The sequence below is a fragment of the Cyprinodon variegatus genome, unplaced genomic scaffold, assembly GCF_000732505.1.
Source record: "Cyprinodon variegatus isolate N-32 unplaced genomic scaffold, C_variegatus-1.0 Scaffold1154, whole genome shotgun sequence".
NCBI lineage: Eukaryota > Metazoa > Chordata > Actinopteri > Cyprinodontiformes > Cyprinodontidae > Cyprinodon > Cyprinodon variegatus.
In genome coordinates, this window is record NW_015151607.1 from 147,482 (window position 1) to 169,573 (window position 22,092).

The following is a 22,092-nucleotide window of genomic DNA, read 5'->3' on the forward strand; positions in this document are numbered from 1 at the left end:
CATTAATAACAGTTCCATTTTCCCTCATGGATTCTTGAGGCACTATAAAGGCAGAGTTAATAAAAATCCCCAAAATAGGACAGGGCACAATAATAACACACTGTCTGTGTTTTCCTTTTCTACTGGACTTAGAACAAAAAGGGATGTTTGCTTTGACAGTTCTTTGTAACACATGATGTTATTGACACACAGATACTGAGAACCCACTGAGGCGCCTTTGAAATGAAAATAACAAGTTAAGTCTCTTATGAGGTTTATTAATATCACAAAGTCACGGTAATCTTTGATAAAGAACTAAAGTCAAAGTTCATGTCTTGCCATAATTTGTAGCCTGTTGACAGCAGAGGCATGGTTGAGCTGATGTGGCTAACATTGGAAGTTGCCAAAGAAAATACCAAATAGATTTACTCAGTTTTGGTTCACTGACAAACAGATTTAGATGATAGGCCGGCAGAGGGAGAGAAGCGTGCACAATGCCAGATGAAAAAAACAGGCTGTGTGTTCTTTCATAAATCTTATTCTCTTTCTTTTCCTTGTCTCCTAAGGTGAACCTAGTCAGTGTTATGTCTTTGACGGTGACGGTGTGTGTGAAGAATTTGAGCGGGGCTCAAGCGTGCAAGACTGTGGTTACTTCACACCTTTAGGCTACACAGATCAGTGGGCATCCAGTGCCTCGGCTTCCCACCAGGACCCCAACCTCTGCCCTGCTCAAGCTGCCACAGGGGAGCCATCCTTTCCAAAGGTACAAAGCAGAAGACAGAAATACTTAGAATCCAGGTTTATACAAATCCCTTTTTAGGAGAATGTCTGCTTAAATGTTAAAAAGATTATATTAGAGGAGTTTTCCTAGAAATCACCTCCTAACAGAAAATTCTTTCATGACTCAGAACAGAAGGACCCAGTTTTCAGGCAAGCAGATCAGAACAGGCAGGCTCAGAGGTCGAGGAGTCCGAAGCCAGGTCAGGCAAACAGGTCATTACAGAGATAGGTTCAGTGTTTGAGAGGCAGAACAGGTAATCAGAAACACTAAGGTAAGTTAATAAAAACACTCTCACCACAGGCTGGAGAGAAATAATCTGGCCCTGATGACTGGATGCAAGCACCTTAAATAGAGGTAGAAGCAGGTGGATCAGATAAGCAGTGATGAGAAACGGGGCAGAGATAGACAGGTGAATGGAATGAGTAATTAAGCCGGTCCTCAGTGCCAAGATCATGACAAATACACTGGTAAGGGCCTACAGATTTAATCAAATTTAGGTTTGAACTTGCACATGGATATGTTTTAATCGAATCCACTTCAAATTACTTTAAAGTTTTGGGTCTGTGTCCTGATTGAGGTTAAACCACCACCCCAGTTTCTAAGTCTTTTGCTTCCAGTTTGTCCTTCAGGACCTTGTTGTATTCAAATCCTTTTCTTGTCCCACCAGCTCTGATCACTTCCCTTTTACTGCAGATTTAAAACCTCCCTGCATCATAATACTGCCAGCACCGTGTTTTACCATGGGGATGTCGTGTTTATTATGCTGAACAGTGTGTTATTTGAATAAACAAAAAACACAATACTGCCTTTCACAAATGTATTGTTTCCTTTGAACAATGAAGTTACTTTTAATTTTCAAATTGCTGAAACTAAAAAATAAAAATGCACCTAAAAAGAGATATATGCTTAATTAACAAAAAAGTGCATAAGGTTATTACATTACAATTCAGATAACATACATCAATGGCTCAAAGGCTCAATATGATAAACTTCCAGACTTGCCCATTTGTAAGAAAATATCCACAAACTAATTAGGGTTTACTATCAGAACTAATATATTATTCGAACATTAAACAAATTCTTGGATGAGTCCAGGAATCTTATATGTATGCGTATATGTTTCTATGCAGGAACCAGAGTGCATCTATGTTCTCTGGACTGAGGTTTGAATGTCTCTCCTCAATCAGTCTTCCAGCTGCTCTGAAACTAAGCTCAGAAGGAGTACTCAATGCTAGGATTGCTAGAAGCTTCTTGGCAAGCTGGCACTAGCCCACCTGACCTCGCTTCCAGAAGTCAAAAACAGACTGGAAGCATGTCCACTTGGAATTAGTCATATATACTCTAGGGCCAACTGGCAACCCCGTCACTCCTTAATACCACTGTCCTCCTCCCTTTCCTTTTACCTTTTACCTCCTATTGGTTTGCTCCCGCTCCCATTAATATGTAATCCTGTACCATCCCAATCACGTGATTTTTACCAATGCTGACTCCCATCCAGCAGGAATCCCATGAGAATCCCGGGACCCGTGGCATTCCCGGACAAATGTCAGTCTCTATTCCCCATACAGCTTTTTTAACTAGGGCATTCAAGAAAAACTTGACTCTTTGACTAGTTGTCTTGATTAGAGTCAATTTACATCTGAGCAACTTGAAAGTTCTCACTCCCCCAGCCACAAAAGAAGATAAGAATAATCACTTTAATGTAAAACTTTTCTACATTGTGTTTTGTCAAAATACTAAATCCACCACAATGCAGCCATATTTGCTCAACACTATTGCTTGCCAGTGTCTCTTACAAGCTTTCTTCCATCCATTGTTCCTCTCTTAGACCCAGTTATATCTAGTTGACTGGACAAAGCTAAAATTCCCTCTGTTTGCATAAAACGCCTTCTTCTCTTTCCAGTTGGTGATAAGTGGGACTGGGACTGTTAGATATAACTGGATTCTACATCCGCTAATTATGAATAAACAGGGGCATATGTGAACTTCTGTAAACCCAAACTAGAGTTAAATCCCTGTAAAAATAAGGTGGGCATCCAATGCAGTGATGCCCTACACACAACACAAGCTGCTATGATTTTAGCATCTCACCTGTCTAGTGTTGAGCATTTTTTGGAGCCAGATGATGTCAGAGAAAAATATCTATACCGCAGAGGAACGGAAGACCCTTAAGGACAATACGAGCCATCACGGGAACCCATGCCAGCACCCATGTCTACATTAACATGCGTGCCACTCTATAATGGTAGTGATTGAACCATATTAAGCAGGCATTGGTGATGGAGCCAGATGGCTGGCTTTCTGAAGATAAAACACAATTTATTGTCAGATCTGTCACGGTTGGCCGATATGGCTTAAAAATGTAATCTCCAATTTTGTCCAACAAAAACGGATTAATCAATTCTTTTGCTTTCCACTTAAGTTTCATAATCAAAACAACAAATGACATGCATTGCATACAAGAACTTGCTTTCATTTCAATCATTCCTTCTGGGAGGGGACCTTAGTTTAAAGAGCAATGAAATGAATGAAATTCAAGCTCAACATGCCAGTAAAATAATCATGTTTCACAACAAACAATGAAAATATAACACTAAATGTTTGAAGCTAGAGGTATTATACAGTACGCTAGTTTGTCAGTTTTGAGTACACATTTAGGAACAAAACAGGAACTGATGTCTCTCTAAGCTATGGGAGAACAAGGAGAGCATTAGTGAAAAAAATCCAGAATTTCCCAAAAATAAAATAATCAAACAAGTTTTGATTTAACAATTTTCTCTATTAATCACCCAGACGTATGTTCAACTGAGCTGTGGCATGATGAGCAAAGCTCAGTGCCCTGGAAATTGTGACAACATTTTGGTAATTTTTAATCATTTAATTTGTGTGTTTTTCAAGTTTTCCTGCACTGGATGTTCAGCAAATGTGCTTTAAAGAGTCAAACATAGGAGTTTCTTGTTTTATTAAAGTTGTGTAAAAAAAGTGTTGGTATCTAAAAATGATATTCAGCTCTAACAAGATATTTTAGATATATAAATAGAATTTTGCAAGTAAAAACACAAGAAATGTTCCTGTTTGTAGATGGTGCCAAAATGTGCTGAACTGTGCTTAAAGGCCAAGCATCAAAGTATGTATTTACTAAAACTTCTGTTACTGTAAGTTTACTTCAGCTGCATGAATATTTGCACAGGTAAAGTCTACATGTGGATCTGGGGTTTCCAAATATTTGGAGCCTTATTCGTGATATTTCTAAAATGTTTATTTAGTATATAATTCAAGTAAATGGAGGGAAAAAATACTGTTTTTCTATGTTCCATCCATGTTTTCTCTTAAAGAATAGCAGCCGCTATAATACTTACACTACTGATTGAATCTTGGATAAAAATGTTTGGGTAAATCACCCAGCTTCAGCTTTTTTTTTTTTGACACTAGGATTCATTAAGTAGTTTGTAACAGCTTACAAAATCTTGTTTTAATTTGGGCATATTATTTTGAGCACAGACCTCAAGAGAACCTCTTGAGGCTTAAGATGTTAAATAGAGGTTCTGTCAGAGTAAAACAGAACAAAAACAACCTTTAAGGTAGTTTTATTATCAAAGGATTACTGATCACGGAGTTGGCAAAAAATGGATGTTTTTGTGCCGCTGTGTCTGTGAAGGAAAGAGAAATGCAATAAAGAAAACAGATCCAAGAATCATGAATAAAGTCAGTGTGACCAAATCCTACTTTATAATAGAATGTCAAACCCTTCTGAACTCCCATCTCTGTAATCGAGACAACTGACATGAAAACAACAGCATTACACCAACAGCTGAATATGTAATATAAACAAATGTTATATTAAGCAGATCAAATCTAGTAACATGAGCTTCACAGCTAAAAAACTGGCCAGGAATTTAGACAAACATGACCTGCAGTAATGTAGAAGTCAAAATTGGGAAGAAAGCAGGTCAATCTGTGTTCGGCAAAAATAATTGGCTTATTTGCAGAACCTTGCAAAAGTCTCTATAAAAATCTTTTCTCATTTATTCACTTAACAACCTACAACTTCAGTGTGTTTACTGATTTTATTAGATGAAGAGGCACAAAATAGTAATTACTGGTTTCAAGAATCACCAAATTATTAAATAGAGTTGGTCAAATCAATTCATAGTAGAAGTTAAAAGAGTAGGGTAATGAAACAATATACCATGCTTGGAATGTTTAATGGGGCTCTGTACACTTTGGAGAAAAGGTAGAGATCCACAGCTTCATAGGAAAATATTTGCTGACAGGATAACTTTACATAAGTATAGGACAGCAGATTCATAGAATAGGGTGCTCCTACAGTATCAGATGAAACTAGGACGCACCCAGAGCTACAGAAGTAGTTACATTGGCCTTGGTAAAAGTCCAGGCCTTGATTTAAGACTTGAAACCTGCACGCAATCTGGCTTGGGGTGAATTATTTTTGCAAAAAACAATGGGCAAAAAAATTTACTTTCTAAATGTGCAAAGCTAATTTAGACATTCCCCAAAACATATGTTGCTGTAATCATAGCTTAAGGTGGTTTATGTTGACTCAGGGTGGCTGAATACAAATATACTCAGATTTCTATCTTTTTTAGAATCAAGGGATTTTCTTTCTATTTTCTTCTACGTCACAATCAAGAAATACTTTATGATCTATCCCTTACAACCCTTATGAAATGGATTAGATCATTTCCTGCTATTTTTCCAACATATTGGCTGAGTATAATGCTAACACAAAGCCATTGATTAATTAGTTTCCTTTCTCTTGTACCCTGTTCTCTCTTTTGTTTAAAGCTTTGTAGTTTTCAGCACCTGGAGTTGAGCGACATGCGCTCTGATGCATGGTTCCCGTGCACCGCCCAGTCTGACACAAATAATGGACTGGAACATTCTTACTGGATAAAGGTATGCGAACCTCACCTTGTGTGTTTACCCATGCGCTGAATGACTGTGGGTGGCTAATATGGTTAGATTGAGCGGATGGCTGGCTCGAACCTCTGTGCACGCACATATTTTTAACTTTCTATCAATTACATGAATCATACAATGCTTTTGTAACAATGGTTACATATTTTCAAGGTCATGTAAATTGAGGGTTCTAATGATCTGTGGATAATTAAATCATGATTAACTCCCTTCTTATTTTTTCCCTATAAGGTGTCCTTGTATTTTTTTACCCAGTGGGCATTAATCATCTAAACCTTCTAGTAGCAATCACTGCCATTGTATTAATAGAAAAACACCAAGTGTTGCATAATTAACTCATTCTTCTTAATTAGAGAACAAAAACGTTTCCTCTGTTGTTAAAATACTGGCAGATGAAGGGGTAATTGTTACAAAAATGATCATTAATAGGCCTTTTTATCATAATTGGTTCATTTGTTATATTATGGATTTAACAAATGGTGTAGAATAATAAATCATTTACCAGTCTACTTAGAATGATACATATTCATTTTACTCTGTCATTAAAATTGCATTATAGAAAAGCATGAAAAAAGAGGGACTTGTTATTTGGACAGGAAGGTTTTAATAGGATGCTCAGTCAGCGTTCTTATCCTGGTTCACGTAAAAGTAATCATACTGTTTCATCTTTTTAATATTAGTCACATTGTAACCACAAATTCCTTTTATTTTACTGGGATTTAAGGTGAAAAAAAAAATAACGCTACTTTTCAATTCAAACAGAACTAGTTTATTTACAGAACAATACACTCAAGTTGGGCCAGTTCTGCAGGTTCATTAGGGTTTAGTCAGGGACGGAGTGGAGCTATTGATTACTTTTGCAATGAACAATCTGTTGATTATCTGTTGAATCATTTATTTAATAATACATACTTTTAGTGAGTTAAACTTTAATTAAAATCAAATTTTTTTAATTTGATTAAAAAATAAAAACATTTTTTTAATCAAATTAAAAATTCCAGATTCTACACACAGAAAGACACATACATGCCTGGTTCTCAATCCTTGGGGGACTTTGAATGAACTTCCATTCATTTCTAACCTATTTCCACAGCCTAACAGTGACCCTTACCCCAACCCTAACCATTATGGGTTCAAACTTAATCCTAATCCTTGACCTAAATGCAATTCAGACCTTAGTCTTAAACCTAACACAATTAAGCCTTACAAAGCATTTGTACCCATCGGGACCAGACACTGGTACCCACTAGAGCACTCGGTCCTCACAATGTGCTTAAATTTATGAAAGATGGTCCATACCATGTAATAAATACACTCCCACACGTACACACACACACACACACACACATTTGTTCTGCTATGTGTAGTGATGACCATGTGTTGACTCCCATTGACCTCCATGGACTTTCAGTCATTCTCAACCCTTTCTATGCCCTTACCCTAAAACTAACCCTAAACCTAAAAAATACCAATGCATACCTAACCCTAACACAACTGACAGATTAGCCCTAGACCTTGTGAGGACCAGCAACATGTCCTCACTTTACAACGACTGGTCCTCATTGTGACGTTGAAATTGTAAAAATGATCCTCACTCTGGTTTCTATACAAGTGCAAACTGTTCAATCGGTGTGAATACTTTTCCAAAGTATTGCACTTGCTTAGCTATTTATTCAATATATCTCAAGCATTCATGATTGCATTTTGCTTTACATTGATTCTGACTCAAACTTGGCTCCTTGTTTCAGACTTAATGTGTCGATATATACATAATATATGTATATTTTTCTCCAATGTTTTCATGGTTCAAGCCCCACATTTACATCAATCAACTATATGGTGCCAGATTTAGTGCAGACCAGCTGCTGATTTCATTAAAATCTCTCACAACCTTGTCTTTTGTTCTCCGGACTGCAGGATCCCCTATAATTTTGGTTCTTTTCTTATTTGCAGATACTCAATCATGTTTATCTTTTGTTTAATGCTTTCCACTACTTTGTTGAATGGCTCATCTTTTCATCATCTGCTTTCTTTTTCGGAGGCCCTCTTTATCAAACCCGTCTCTGGAACCTCCATGCTAGGCTGTCTTGAAAACCCTTCATTATGGCACCTGTGTCTGCCAGCTCTGCATGAACCATCTCCTTTTCCTTTAGGTTCCTTCTGTCTCAAGAAGCTCCCTCGTCTAAAATTTCGAGTCTGGCTGTCTGAAAAGCATCCCTCAGCCTTCTACTCTCATCTTTCTCTGCCAGCTCTATAAAAAGCAGCCGTCTCAATTAGCCGTATTTTGTTTGGAAGAACTTTTGCTTTTCTACAAGGCTCTTAACGTTTCCTGGAAGTAATACTCTTAACTGATTTCTTTTGAGGATGACATACAGTCTGCTTACTTCAGAAAGGGAGAAAACTTTGTGGTGTCATCAGAGAGGGGGATTAAAGTTAGTCTAATTTTATTTCTGCATATTGTCATGAATTTCAAAACAAAGTAATCTACGTAGTGTTAGCCAACTCTTAGATATTTTACTGACAAGGTCATTGCATAGAGTACGATAACTTCTTTTTTAACCTGTTACTTATTCTTTAACATTTTACATGATTTGCACAGAGACTGGAATCTATAACCTTTTTCATAATCTCTCATGATTACCCAGATTCCTGAGTCCTCCTTTATGCCCCCTTCTCTTCTGTTCACTCTACAGTTTGGTCTGGTTTGACAATGAAGTTGGAAATGAGCGATATTAGATTTTGTTTGTTGGAAAACCACACTGTGTTCAGTGATCTTTATTCTAAGGCCTCTTTGCTCTCTGTCCTGTGTCCATACCTGCCTGATCAATGAACACTAAATGCTTGAACATATTTCACCCAAACAATTAGTCAAATCGGTTTGACTTTATTGGTAGGGGCTAAGCTGACGCTTAAAGCCACTGGAGTGTTTTTAAACCGGAATCTTATGGTTGATGCGTGTGGCGAGGAAACGCTGTCAACTCACAGCTGACTGTTGTATAATTCTTTTGTTTTGTAAGCAGCAAGAGTGGGAATAAATCAGCCTTTAAACAGCAAAACAGCATCTGGACATTTCCTGTTCACCATCTCACCCTGGCAAAGCGCGTCAACCATAAGATTCCGGTTTAAAAACACTCCACTGGCTTTAAGCGTCGGCTTAGCCCCTACACTTATATTCACACGGGTTTACTCATCCTGTCTTTTCTCTACCTTGGATCAGTTGGGCTTCCTCCATCCTGGCGTGGCAGCTACTGTGATGGTTTACTTGGCCTCAGATGGTTCGTGGTCTGGGGAGCCATGGAGGAGAACAGTCACCATCCTCCTGTCTGACACCACTGGCAAGAATCACTCACTAGGTAATTACATTAGTTTAGCTTCTTTTACATGCTTTCTGTTCAGAAATTAGATGCTGCGTAAATCTCCAATAGTTAAACTTGTTAGAGACGTATGATGTATGCTGTTGTTTCTGTGACTAAAATCAAACCAAACCAAATAAACAGACACATTTACTCTATCCTGAAACCTTTCTTTCTATCTATCCAGGGACACATGTCCTCTCATGCTATAGGAACCCGCTGGTGGTGAATGTGACCCACGATCTCTCCCAGCCCTTCTTTCCTACATCCGCTGTTATCCTCCTCTTCTCTTCCCCCTATGTGGCAGTGAGAGCAGTGGCCCTGAGGACTTCCTGCCACTTCAGCACCTTCGCCCTCACCGGGTGCGCATCAGAGGGTGGGCTCTCCCACAACTTCCTACTTCTCATACAAACACACACAAAGTCATTAAAGCTAGTTGAAATATAGTAGTTCCTATTTAAGTGTAAGAAACTAACAGTCAGGCACCAGAATGGAAACACATCACAAAAAATATTAACGTAACCTTTAACTCCCTGTTCTCTCTGGGCTTTTGTTTTCTGAAACCGAGGAGTGTCGCTCTGATCTGATTTCAGCAGAATGAAGCAGGACTTGACATTTGTTGTGTTTATCTTCTTCTCATTTCTCTGCTTCTCTCTCTTTGTCCTTCCCTCACTTTTACAACAGTTGTCTGCAGCAGCCTTGTCAGATTGACAGCTGCAGTCCTCCACAGATAAAGCACGCTTCCATCAGGTAGGCCTTTTAGCATGAAAGACTGAGATTTTAGAATCAACATACAAAGGGCCATCAATACACCCTGTATGTGTCTCTGTAGATGTACTGGAGGAGGGGAAGCCTCCCGTTGCTCTGTGAAGTGTCACCGTGGTTACAGTATCACTGTTCTCAGTGGCAGGGGGACTCATCCACATCAGGTAAAGCCCACTAAATGTCCTAAGACTTCCATTGTAAGGATTTATTTGTCCCATTTGTTAGCAATGAATATTTGATAGACATTGGGTTGACTTTTTAATGCATTTAAACTGTCAAGTCTGATGTAAATTAATAATTTCTTTTCAAAATATTTGGAATAAGTTTGGGTGATTGGACGAACCTATCGACCAATGATGATAGAGTCAGCCCTTTAACAATTGTTTTTTTAAGGGCGATTTCTATATTGTTGACACTGCCCATGACAAAAAAACCCCACCAAAATGCTGTTTTTAAGGGTACACACAAACTCCTTCCAGCTGCGGATTTTTCCCCTGGTACCAGCGTGCAGCATTGATTTATCTACTTAAATTTAAGACAGAAAGAAAGAACTAAACCAAATCACAGATTAGTTGTTTATTTGTTTGTTTGTTTTTTTTAACAGCAGGGTTCAGTTCTTCAGATAAATCAATAATTATCACAAAACTAAAATGTCTCATAACATGGTCAGAAGAACTGGAAGAAAAAAAAAAGTATTTCCACTGGACAAATTTTTTGACAAGAAAACAAGCATGTTTACCCTATTGGGTATTAGCAGTTGGCACACACTGCACAATATTACCAGCGTTGCAGAAGACGCGCTCTGAGGGTTTGCTTGTCTTTGCACACAAAACGAATATATCGTCCATCGACATTTGTTGGACGGATGAATATCGGTTGAAAAATGTTTACATATCGACCAACCTTAATTTGCAATATTTAATTCTGAGCAATAGATGAATTCAGTCACCAAAAGTATGTCAATTAAAATATATTTATTCACTTGCACTCAGTTTTTTCTTTATTTTGGCCTATACTCTTTTTGTTCCTTGTCTTATACCCAATACTTGAAATCCAGGCTTGTATGAGGAACACATCCATCTTCTATTTCTGATGAGAGTTGTGAATATTTTGATCTCTTCAAAAGGTTGAACAACATCTTGTCTAAGCCTGGAAATGTAATTGTCTAATTTACCTTATTCTTCTTTTTTAGAATTCACTAATACCATTTGTTATATAATTACTCCAACCTTGAATATGAAAATGTGTCTTATAAAGCCCCAAATTAAAAGTCAAAGTTCTGATAAGCACTGTGTTCCTTTTTCTGACTACAGAGAACGATCGAGCTGGATTGTTTACATGGTTCTTGGGATCGTGTCGTCAGTTGTGAGCCTCTGGACTGTGGATTCCCTGATCAGTCTCATGTGTACCATGCCATTTTTAGCTGCCCTTGGGGAACCACTTTTGCCAAACAGTGTTCCTTTACCTGTGGCCCCCCGGCCATACTACAAGGTGACTCTGAACTTTATCGCATTCATTCCTCTTTCTAACTTTATGCAAGCTAAAGTGGATCTGATGTTGTTAGTCTTTAGGTCATCATCAACTATCTATTGTCACAAATGGCATTTCATATCTCAATAAATGAATACTCCACAGTTTTATGTCTGATTAACCATGCCTACTGTTTGATCATCTCTTTTATACTAGGGCTTCACAATAACAGTGGTGAGTCTAGATATGCACAGCTGACCATGTCTGCTGAGATAAAATAGGTGTCTTTTTTACAGACTTTTGATTCATGGATGGAAAAGTCACTGTAAGAATGTTGCTTCTAACATGAGCTTTTTCTTACGTCTGCAAAAGAACTATATTGCGGTCTGTAAGTATGCAGGCATACTTAAAATGTTGGCTTTTGATTCACGTAAACACATTTAAAGGTCATCATGCATCACAGAGCAGGAAAAGCACAAAAATGTGCTCAATCTTTTCCAGATTAGCTTCTTATCAACAGAACTACAGTACGGCTCCTAGGTAGTAGAATGTGAATGATGTAATAAGACCCGTAAGGCGTTTTTTAAGGCTGACGGTGTTATAACACTCATAATTACAATTTTTATTCAAGCCAAAAATTAACACTTGATTTTTCTTTTATGGTTCAATCCAAACACATATGGGTGAAAGGTCACCAACATTTATTTTCTTTCTTAATTTTATTGTGTTGTTGATGTGTGGCTTGGGGCATTTATAAGGGTTAGCTTGCAATACAGTTCTAATATTTTCAGCATACCTTAGATGGTTATGATGGGGGTATTTTTAAACAAAAGGTTATTTTCCTTTGTCTGCACATTGTTTTTATTTTGTTCAGATATGTCAATGAAGATATTTCTTTAATAGTAGTTGGTGTGGCTTTTATGATGGTTTGAAACACTTGGTTAGTTTAAATAAAGCATATAAATATAGGCTAAAAAAGATTTGCCTTTTGCCTGTAATTACATTTGACTATCCTTCTCTTCAATTCTTTCCAATATCCTACATATCTGTGTTTCTCTACCTCTCAGGTGACAGTGATAGGCTAACTTGTTTGGAAGATGGTCTGTGGTCTTTCCCAGAGGCCTACTGCAAGATCGAGTGCCCTGAAGCTCCAAACATTCCCAGTTCCAGACTGCTCACAGCAGACTGTCTGGCTTCAGGACACGATGTCGGGTCCTTCTGTCGCTACAGATGCAGCACAGGCTTCTACCTGCGGGGGAGTCTTAAAAAGAAGAAGCCAAGGTAGGCAGCTTAGTATGCATTAGGTAGAAGGTTTCTACTCATACCCTAGAGAAAACTGGATTCCTTTTTATCTATACACTGCTTTGATAGTCTGGTATATATTCATTAATTTTAAAAACTGATTTTTCTCTTTATGCACAAAGAATAAGGTAAACTCTGTGCTTGATCAAATTTGATGACAAACTGCGCATTACAGTTTGCTTTAATCAATTTAGGTACTTAAAGCAACAATTAATAGCCAAACCTGAAATTAATATAACTGGGATACATAAGAACGCCTTAGGATTGCGCCTGTGTTATTCGCAGATTATGTGGTTCTATGGGCTTCATCAGGGCGAGGGATGAGGATTAGTGCCTCCAAATCAGAGGCTATGGTCTTGAGCTGGAAAAGGGTAGAGGGCCTTCTCCGGGTTGGGGAGGATGTACTGCCCCTAGTGGAGTAGTTTAAGTATCTTGGGGTCTTGTTCCCAAATGAGGGGAAGATCGATAGGTGGACTGGTACGGCGTTTGCTGTGAAGCGTGCACTGTACCGGTCTGTTGTGGTGAAGAGAGAGCTGAGCCAAAACGCAAAGCTTTCGATTTACCGGTCGATCTACGTTCCTACTCTCATCCATGGTCATGAGCTCCGGGTCATGACCAAAAGAACGAGATCCCGAATACAAGCAGCTGAAATTAGTTTTCTCCGTAGTGTGTCTGCGCTCTCCCTTAGAGATAGGATGAGGAGCTCAGTCATCCAGGGAGGACTCAGAGTAGAGCCGCTGCTCCTCCACATCAAGAGAAGCCTGTTGAGGTGGCTCGGGTATCTGATTAGGATACCTCCTGGACGTCTCCCTGGTGAGGTGTTCCAGGCATGTCCCACCGGGAGGAGATCAGGACACACTGGAGGGACTATGTTTCTCAACTGGCCTGGGAGCGCCTTGGGAATCCTCCCGAGGAGCTGGCCCAAGTGGCTGGGGTGAGGGACGTGTGGGCCTCCCTACTAAAGCGGAAGAAGATGGGTGGATGGGATACATAAAATAGTACCGCACCTTGCATAGCCTCTTCACCATTTCAGCAACTGATTGTAATGATAATGACTAGGTACTCATTACTGAAAAAGATGTTTGTAAGAAGCTGTGCTTAAAAAAAAAAAAAAGAGACAAAGCTTCTCGCATTGTGATGTAACACACATGGTAGAAACCCAATATTATGATTAAGCAGCGAAATTTGAGGGTTTGTTTTTAAGAAGCTGGTCAGAACTGATGAATAGATTAATAGAGCTACAAGCAAGGCAAGGCCAGACAATCTGCTAGTCTGTAAAAGACTGGACTGCTATCCTCATCCAGCTACAGCTCCATTGTTAGCGTTTACACGGTCAAATCCAAACCCCATGCAAAGATGTAAAGCACTTGGTAGACATTCAGAAAAGATTTGTAGTGTAAAACATTAATGAAAAATATGGTTTTTAGATTTTTATATTTAAAAATTTTAAAACCTCCATTAACTTACATAACAAAAAAAAATCCCAGTGAAATACACTGAAGCTGGTGAGACTAAAAGAGAAGCAGTTCCAGGGGTGTGAATACTTTTTGAAGGCACCGTTCAATGTTGTGATCTATAGTTGCCTCATAACAAACATCAACCTATATGTGCTTGCATGAAAAGGCTATAAAACTATACAGTTTATAGGTTTATTTTCTATCACAATTCCATTTAACAAGGTTAAGAACAATTTATTTTAGTAGTAGTTTGTAGGGGGGTGGCTTTATGAGTTACACCTTGTCAAACATACGTGTAAACTATTTAATAACCCATGATGCTTGATTAGTCCAGCATGTGAAAGTGAACATGAGCGATCATTAAACAGCCTTAAATGGCGTTTTCCTCTTGACTTTAGAACGTAGACCCTTATTAACAGATATAACATATTTTTGCTTTGACATGCTGTTGGGGCCAGAGAGGGGATCTATTTTGCTCCTAATTGGAAACAGTCATATTTTTGCTATTAAATCATAAATATTTTAAATCCACAGTCTTGACTTTCTTGCGATAAACCTCTGGGAATCTCATGTTGTATCTCAGCATGCTGGGTTTACTGCACTTAATTATGCTTTTTTGTATTCTTTGTAGAACATGTAATGCGCCACATGTTTAATAGGATTTTTTGCACGTATGTGTGATAGACCATAGAGGGGTTTGATTTTAAATACTGCAAATAGGTTACATGCAAGTGGATCCTGTTACAGCCTGCATGGAGGTGAGGTTGGTGGAACTGTTGTCTTAAAGCCTAAGTTTCGCTACTGACCTGCGGTATTTCTCCCTGTTCATGTGTGGGTTATCTCTGTGTACTCCAGCTTCCTCCCAGAGTCCAAAAACATGACTCTGATTTCTTGGTTACTTATTCTCTCTAAATTAGCCTTGAGCAAGGCAGCATGTAGGCATGATTTAGTTTGACCAGTTTTGTTACGCAAAATTAGCCAGAGACCTGAGTATTCTGAGTGCCAGAGAGCACTCAGAATATTTGGCCAAGAAGATAAAGAAATATACGTAAACTTCTGAATTTTGAAAAACAAAATAAAGAATAAAATTTGTTTTAAAGGATTTTCTGTCATTTAGCAACTTAAATATTTTTTGTCATCCTAGCTGACTGAAAGAACAAAGATTTGAGTCTGATTTCACGTCAGAGACTGTAAAAATGGATGTGTACCATGAATTGTATTTAAATATTTGATTTTCTGTAGGAAATACTTTAAATTAGAGTGCCTGGAGGATGGTCAGTGGGAGGAAAATGGCTGTGAGCCAATATCCTGCCCAGCCCTGCCAGATGTGTTCCAGGGCATGTACACCTGCACTAACGGCCTTCACTACAACAGCCGCTGCACCCTGCAGTGCCCCGAAGCCACCGAAAATGTAACGTTTCCAGAATTTTTTCTCTGTCTATTTCCATGAACAGTAAGTTTTGCTTTACTAATCAAGGCTCTATCTGGAGCATTAATTGTATATTTTGCCTTTTCTACTTTTTAGAGTGAAATTCGCTGCAATAAGGATGGTAAATGGACAGCAGAGTTCACCATGTGCTCCAAGCTCCAGGGTTCATGCTCTGCTCCCTCCAATCTTAACTATGTTGAATACAGCTGTGACCAGGGCATGAATATTGGTGAGCCAAACCCAATTTAGGTTGATTATTTTTTTGTTGCAAGTTAATTACCAAATAACTGTTCCTAAACAGATTTTTCATTCCTTTTTTAATAATAGCTGTTTTATAATCGCGTTCATGAGTGCTCTGAAAGCATTATGTTGGTGTTGCAGCATCATTTTGTCAACATTAAAGTCTTTACTTTTGTTCTGACACTAAAGGCACTTCCAGTTTTCTTTTAGCATTCCTTGATTTCCTTCAATTTTAAGTAATTTTTGAGCTCATGCTGTAAAAACATGGCCCAGACGCCATTAGGAATATCAAGAAAAAAATAAAAAATAAACATCTGGAAAGATGACTCTTGATAAACTGGGAGACAAGAAATTCTGAACCTGATTATAAAACCAGAGCTGACAAAATCAGATATTAAAAATCAGGATGGATTCAGAGTCTTGTGGGAATCAAACATGCTCTTCTCTTTGAAAGCCAACAATAATAGTTACCAGTTTATGTTTGTTTTAAAAAAAAACAGTCAAACAAATTAGGGGCTGCAGACAACATGCCTGCTGCCTTTTGAGTTAATTTAAACCCCAACTTGGCTTCCTGTTAAGCACAATTTGTTAGTTCCTTAAAAGTTGTCTTTTTGGTTATTGTTTTCATCACCCTTTTCTTTTCAGGTGATGTGTGCTACCCATCATGTGTTGTGGCCCTAAACATGGATCTGCATGACCCAGTGGTTCTATCCAATGGAACTACACCTGGAACTCTGAAGCACTGGATGCTGCCCACCACAGTACAGGTGAGAGAGACAGATGAGCTCATTGATCCAGTGCTCTGAGGAAACCCAACTTTATTCTCCATTGTTTACTTTTATTTGCTTCTTTTTAGAATTCTTTCAAATTTAGAATACATCATAAATGTTATCTTATATTGGGAAAGGCCAATAGTTTTGAACTAAAAGCAATGTCTGTCATACTGTTTAAAATCATTTTGGAGAGATTATAGAGAAACATTCCAACTTCTCCTTTCGCTTTAAAACTACAGCACATTTCTTATAAGGGGATAATTTAATTAACCAGCTGATATCTGCTTATAAAACCTTATGTATGTGTACAGAAGATCAAATTTGGGTCACTTAATAAAGACCAGATCAAAAACAAGGAAATCAGATGAAAAAATTACTATATGCTAATAACAAAGCTTTTTTTTTTTTTTTTAAGCAATAATATATATACTATAGTACCTAGATAACTCCATTAGCACTGTAACCACTAGGGGGAAAATAAAAATGGTTGTTTAATTTTTTAAAATTAGCTCTATTTTCTGGATAGAATAATTAACATCTAATTTGTTATTTTTTATTCTTTGTTTAAAAAAAAAAAACTTTACTATAGAATAACACACCAAGTGAGTCTCATTGCTTCACTAAAGCAGGGTATTAAACTAAAATGTCCATATGTGTAGTTTTATATCAGTTTATTGTGATTTTTTTTGTCTCATGCTATACAGGACTTAATAATATTAACATTGAGTACAGTTGAAAATAGATATATTTCAATGTTTCCCTTGTTTCAACAGAACGGAGGGAACAAAGTGCTGTAAAAATCAGCTTTCCAATCTCATCTCATTTATGTCCCAGTATATTTTATTTCTTTCCTAATGAGGCTGGACGCGGTGAAACAACAGATAGCTTTTTATTAGTTAAAATAACTCCAGTTGTGGTTTTTTTTGTTTTGCTACTATTTGGAAACTCATGGCAATTATTACTAAACTGTAGTTGTTTTTGCTTACTGGCTGCCAAGCAACTTGTACTGGATGCCATGAAAGCCGATCTGCTGACAAACAGACCTGAAAGTTTTACAGCAAAGCACCCATCAGAATGAATAATTCATGCAAACATCTGGTGCTCTGAATTGCAAGCAGCAATGAATAAACCTTGCCCTAAAAAAAAACGTAGCCGACGAGCACAAAGTCTGTTCACAACTTAGATGGAGGTTTAAAAACATCTGTGAAAGAAAGAAAATATCAATCAATTTTTTTGCCCACATGTCTAAGAGACAAAATGCATTTCATACCAGAGCTGTTGTTACAAATTTAAATTTAAATCAAAAGCAAATAAAAAACATATGCAAAATTTTTTTGCGTATTGCCACATACTGCAATTTACAATGCCTTAAATGTTACTATTAATCATTTTAAAGCTATCAGCAGACCTACTACAGGTTTCCTTTTAGGATCAATTTATAGTTATTAGCCTCTGATGAAGAAAAGAAACATCTCCATTGCAGCACAATTCTGCCACCACCATGTTTTGCACAGGGAATGATGTGTTGTTTCTTTTGATTCAACCTTAGTAGGCTTTTAATAATAGCTTATAGAGAAGCATTAGTTGTCAGAAAATGTGGATATATAGTTACACCTTTATGTGGCTCAGAGAGTTGATAAGACAGCAGCTGTGGCAAGAACTCGCAGCCTAGTGTCAGACGGAGTCCCGCTATGCAGAATGTTAATAGCAGCTGGAGGCTGAGGGCCTACCTCTGTCTGCTGCTCCCAGGGATCAAAACTAGACTGGAACTAATGGATACATGCACAGCCAGATATGTTTCATATCAGATATTAGATTTAATCTTAAAAGAGTTTTCTTGAAAAATAGTTTTATTCCCTGACGTGCCAGCTAATCACATCATAAAATCCACCTTGTGTGTGTAAATGCTTGTTTGATTTAGTTCAAGTGTTTTTGTATTACTGGAAATCCGAGGGAGATAGCGCGGGTAAAGGTTTCAGTTGACGTCAAGTCTTTTAGAAACTGCACACGTCTCCCAAACACACAATGTATACAAAGCAGCGAGAGAAAGGAATGTAAGATCATGGGTCTGAGTCTCTGCACTTGTTTTGCTCGAAAGGAGGATTATGTTACTCAATAGCATATCTTAGAAATCACTTCCACGTTGATGTTGCTGCTTGTGCTGCTTTACTTTTGCCTTACTTTTGGGTGGTCAGTCAGCCAGCCAGCCTGTTTGTCCTTCTTTGCCAAGGTTAAATACTTGCACTGAGGTCTGATTACTTACGCCATATCTTTGGCACTGCCTCGCGATTTCAAGGCATTGTGTTATCTTGAAAACTTCAGAGCCTGGTCTTTATTGCGATGTCAGGCTGTACAGGAAAGCCCAAGGGGAAGATCCAGTTTCTGTATCCATATTTGCTAGTCAATCAGCTGTCTGCTGTCCACCTTGTAAATTACTGAGGTCAAATATATATCACAAGATCTCATCCTCACAAAAGTTCACTGCAAAAATGAGGAATTTTACGTTTAGGTTGAGAAAATTCTTATTATGCTGATCTCAAACTAAAGAATAATCTACCCAAGCGTTTTATCTTTTAAATGTCGCTCTTTTAAAGTAGGACAGCACAGCCCTGTTATAAAAAAGACAGTGTAAAAGTATTCAAAGCTTTGAAGGGATTTTTTTTATATATATATAATTTTCCATATTTAAAAATGCTAACTGTTACGCATATCTTTAGAATTGTATTTATTGATTTACATCTGAATAAAGGGAAAGTAATAAAAAAAATCCCTAGTATGTTTATATTCAGCTTGTTTTTGTTCATTCTTCTCAATCAAACTAAAACATCAAAATTATTTCAGAAATCATCCAACTAGTTAGCACCTGTACAGTATGTATTAAATCTCAGTAAAAATCCAGCTGTTCTGTTCAGGTATTACAGGTTTGTTAGAAAATATAAGTGAAAATTAGGCGTCATGGAGACCAAAGGACCCAGTTGACAGGTTTAGGATTGGGTTATGGACTACTGGAGGGCATGCTTGGGTTATAAAACCTTAGAAGCTTTAAATAACTGTCCAGCTATAAGTGGTACATTCCACAAATCATGGCACAATGAGAGGGACCAGGAAGAAAATCATAGCCGAGAAACAGCAATAAGAAGTCTCATTTGTGATGAACTTTGTAGGGAAGTCCGCATATGGAAGAAGGTTCTCTGATAACTTTTTCACAGTATCAATGTGTGGTGGTAGCTGCAGGATTTTTCTGAGGGTCATTTCAGGCTTGGATATTGACGATATTAGAGCTGATCTAAGGAGAATGGCTGGAGCAAAATAAAGGAGAATCAAAGATGTATCTTGTGAGCCTCCAAAAATTTCAACAGAACAGTTCTGGCGCTCCTAGGGAAAATTTGAAACAACGCGAACAACTCCAGCTGGAAAAACACAGAGGACGACAGACATTTTTACTGACGAGGGTTTGTCAATATAAACATCTAAACAAATAAAAAATATTACTATGATCAACAGATTGAGAAGGACTTTTGGAAGAAAAAATTCTGTCTCTTTGCTGAAACAAAGAGACTCTAAAAATTAAATAAACAGTGTTTCTACTTCTGCATGTTGTGTGGTGTTATAAGCATGCCGTACACGTCCCCCTACAGTCGACCAGAATATTAGGTACATGAGGAAAAAGCTGCAAATGCAGTTTTCCACATGGACCTTTGTGTGTCGAGCAAACAGCAATTTTAAACGTGACATTTGGTTTAAATTGAAGCATATCCCTGTGTAAGAACGGCTCAGTCCAAATCTTCAGTTATTATTTAAGAAGAATGAGCGAGATTACTCTGTAAATGCAGAAAGTTGGTGTAGCAAACACACTGGCAGAAAAGCAAACACACTCTGCACTTGTCAGATAAAAAAACAAACTGTTCTTTTCATTTTATAATCATGCAGTACACGTATTTTGAGTCAGTGACTCAAAATTACTTAAATGGGTATAGCACTTTGACAAAGCAACTTATCTACCCATAGCTATGCCCATATGAATATTGTATTATATACCAATAATAAGGCAACACCTTTGAGTGTTCTAATTGTTTTTTTTAGCTATCTAGAATTTAATGTCAACATCACAAAAACTCAATTAAACATGATTGTGATTAAATGCTATGCAAACATTTCAGTAAATACTTTTATATGCTTTGTGTTTGTTTTTAGAGCATAATTTGCACCGGGAAGATGAAGTGGTATCCTGACCCTGAAAACATCCACTGTATCCAGTCATGTGAGGTAAATTCAAGGGAGTTTTGGACATACAACATTGTTTTCCTTTAAAGTATATATTTGCTCACTGAAGCCAACACTGAAAGAAAACAAAATTCCATCCAAATTTCAGTCTCACCAAGGTTTTAAGCTCATAACAGCATCTGTTGTAGTGTAGACTGATTGTTTTGCCAAATACCATGATTCACTAGAGTAGAGTGTGCCTGAATTAGCATTTTTATCTTCTGCCTGTCACAGATTGGATATTTTTAGAGCATTTTAAAATGTGAAAAACAAAACTGTAAAAAAGTGAGACTAGTGTGGATTTACTTTTGCATATATCTATGGTATTCTGGAACATATAAGATGTCAACTTCAAGGAAACCTTAGTTCCTCTTTTCATTCTTTGTTAATCCTGATAAGTAGAGGTTTTTGTTTTACTTAATAAGATTAAACCATTTTTTAGAAATAACCTCATTAGATGTTGTGGCCCCGGCCAAACCCTTCCAGTAATACCAAACATGAGGCAAAACACACTCTGTCCTTGTTGTCATCACTACTTAAAGTACTGGAGCCAGTGCAATATGGTTCATATTTCACAAAGAAAAATCTCATGCTGAAACTGATATCCTCGCATTGCACTTCAGAAGAATCCTTTTAAAATATATCCAAAGAGCTTTCCTTCCAGAGAGTCTAACGTTTCCAAATGTTACTGTGCCTGCCAAGCCTAATGAGTTATCTGATAAAGGAAAATGAATTGATCACTGGATTCTGTTAGATATGGAATAATTATTTATCCTGACACAATGTTTTTAAATTTTTCTGCTTTAGTTAAAAAAACAAAAAAATCACAGTGCATCCAAGAGCTGGTCTTTAGAGAAAGGATTACTTCCTGTTGTGTGACACTCTGGCACCATCAGTTTTCTAGTAAATATATGGATATTTGTAAAATTCTACAATTCAACTCCCCCAATCATCCCACCCTTTAAAAAACAAACAAGAAAAAGAAATTTAGAAAAATGTAAAAAAAACCTTGAGTAGCTGAAAACCAGTTTGGAAGCCTGTTCGCTCATCTTCCACCTGTCCTTCCGCCCATCCATCTTCTACTGCTTGTCTATCAAATAAAATCGTTCTGATGCTTCTTTAAAGCATCTATGGGCGAAAGGTCAGGTACAACCTGGGCAGGTCATTGGTTAATGGCAGAGCAGCACTGAGACACACAAACATGTACATGCAACCTGACAATGTAGGGCAATTTAAAGGCAATACTTGCCTTGATCAATCCTTTTATCCATCAACCATTGGTCCCTCTATCTATCTGTCTTTTCATCTGCCCAACTGTTCTTTTATCCATACATACATACAT

At 37.6% G+C, this 22,092-nt stretch overlaps 1 protein-coding gene across 1 annotated transcript in view; it reads left to right on the top strand.

Annotated features, from left to right (window-relative positions):
* The window catches only part of pappa2 (pappalysin 2), an 89,318-nt gene that overhangs the window by 42,435 nt on the left and 24,791 nt on the right, over positions 1-22,092 (top strand). The window contains exons 14-25 of the mRNA XM_015400847.1: positions 546-742; positions 5,567-5,677; positions 8,916-9,051; positions 9,239-9,413; positions 9,736-9,801; positions 9,884-9,980; positions 11,130-11,307; positions 12,354-12,567; positions 15,288-15,456; positions 15,571-15,703; positions 16,360-16,481; positions 20,682-20,753. Coding sequence (XP_015256333.1) covers positions 546-742; positions 5,567-5,677; positions 8,916-9,051; positions 9,239-9,413; positions 9,736-9,801; positions 9,884-9,980; positions 11,130-11,307; positions 12,354-12,567; positions 15,288-15,456; positions 15,571-15,703; positions 16,360-16,481; positions 20,682-20,753 — 1,670 coding nt within the window. The remainder of the gene's footprint in view (positions 1-545; positions 743-5,566; positions 5,678-8,915; positions 9,052-9,238; positions 9,414-9,735; positions 9,802-9,883; positions 9,981-11,129; positions 11,308-12,353; positions 12,568-15,287; positions 15,457-15,570; positions 15,704-16,359; positions 16,482-20,681; positions 20,754-22,092) is intronic.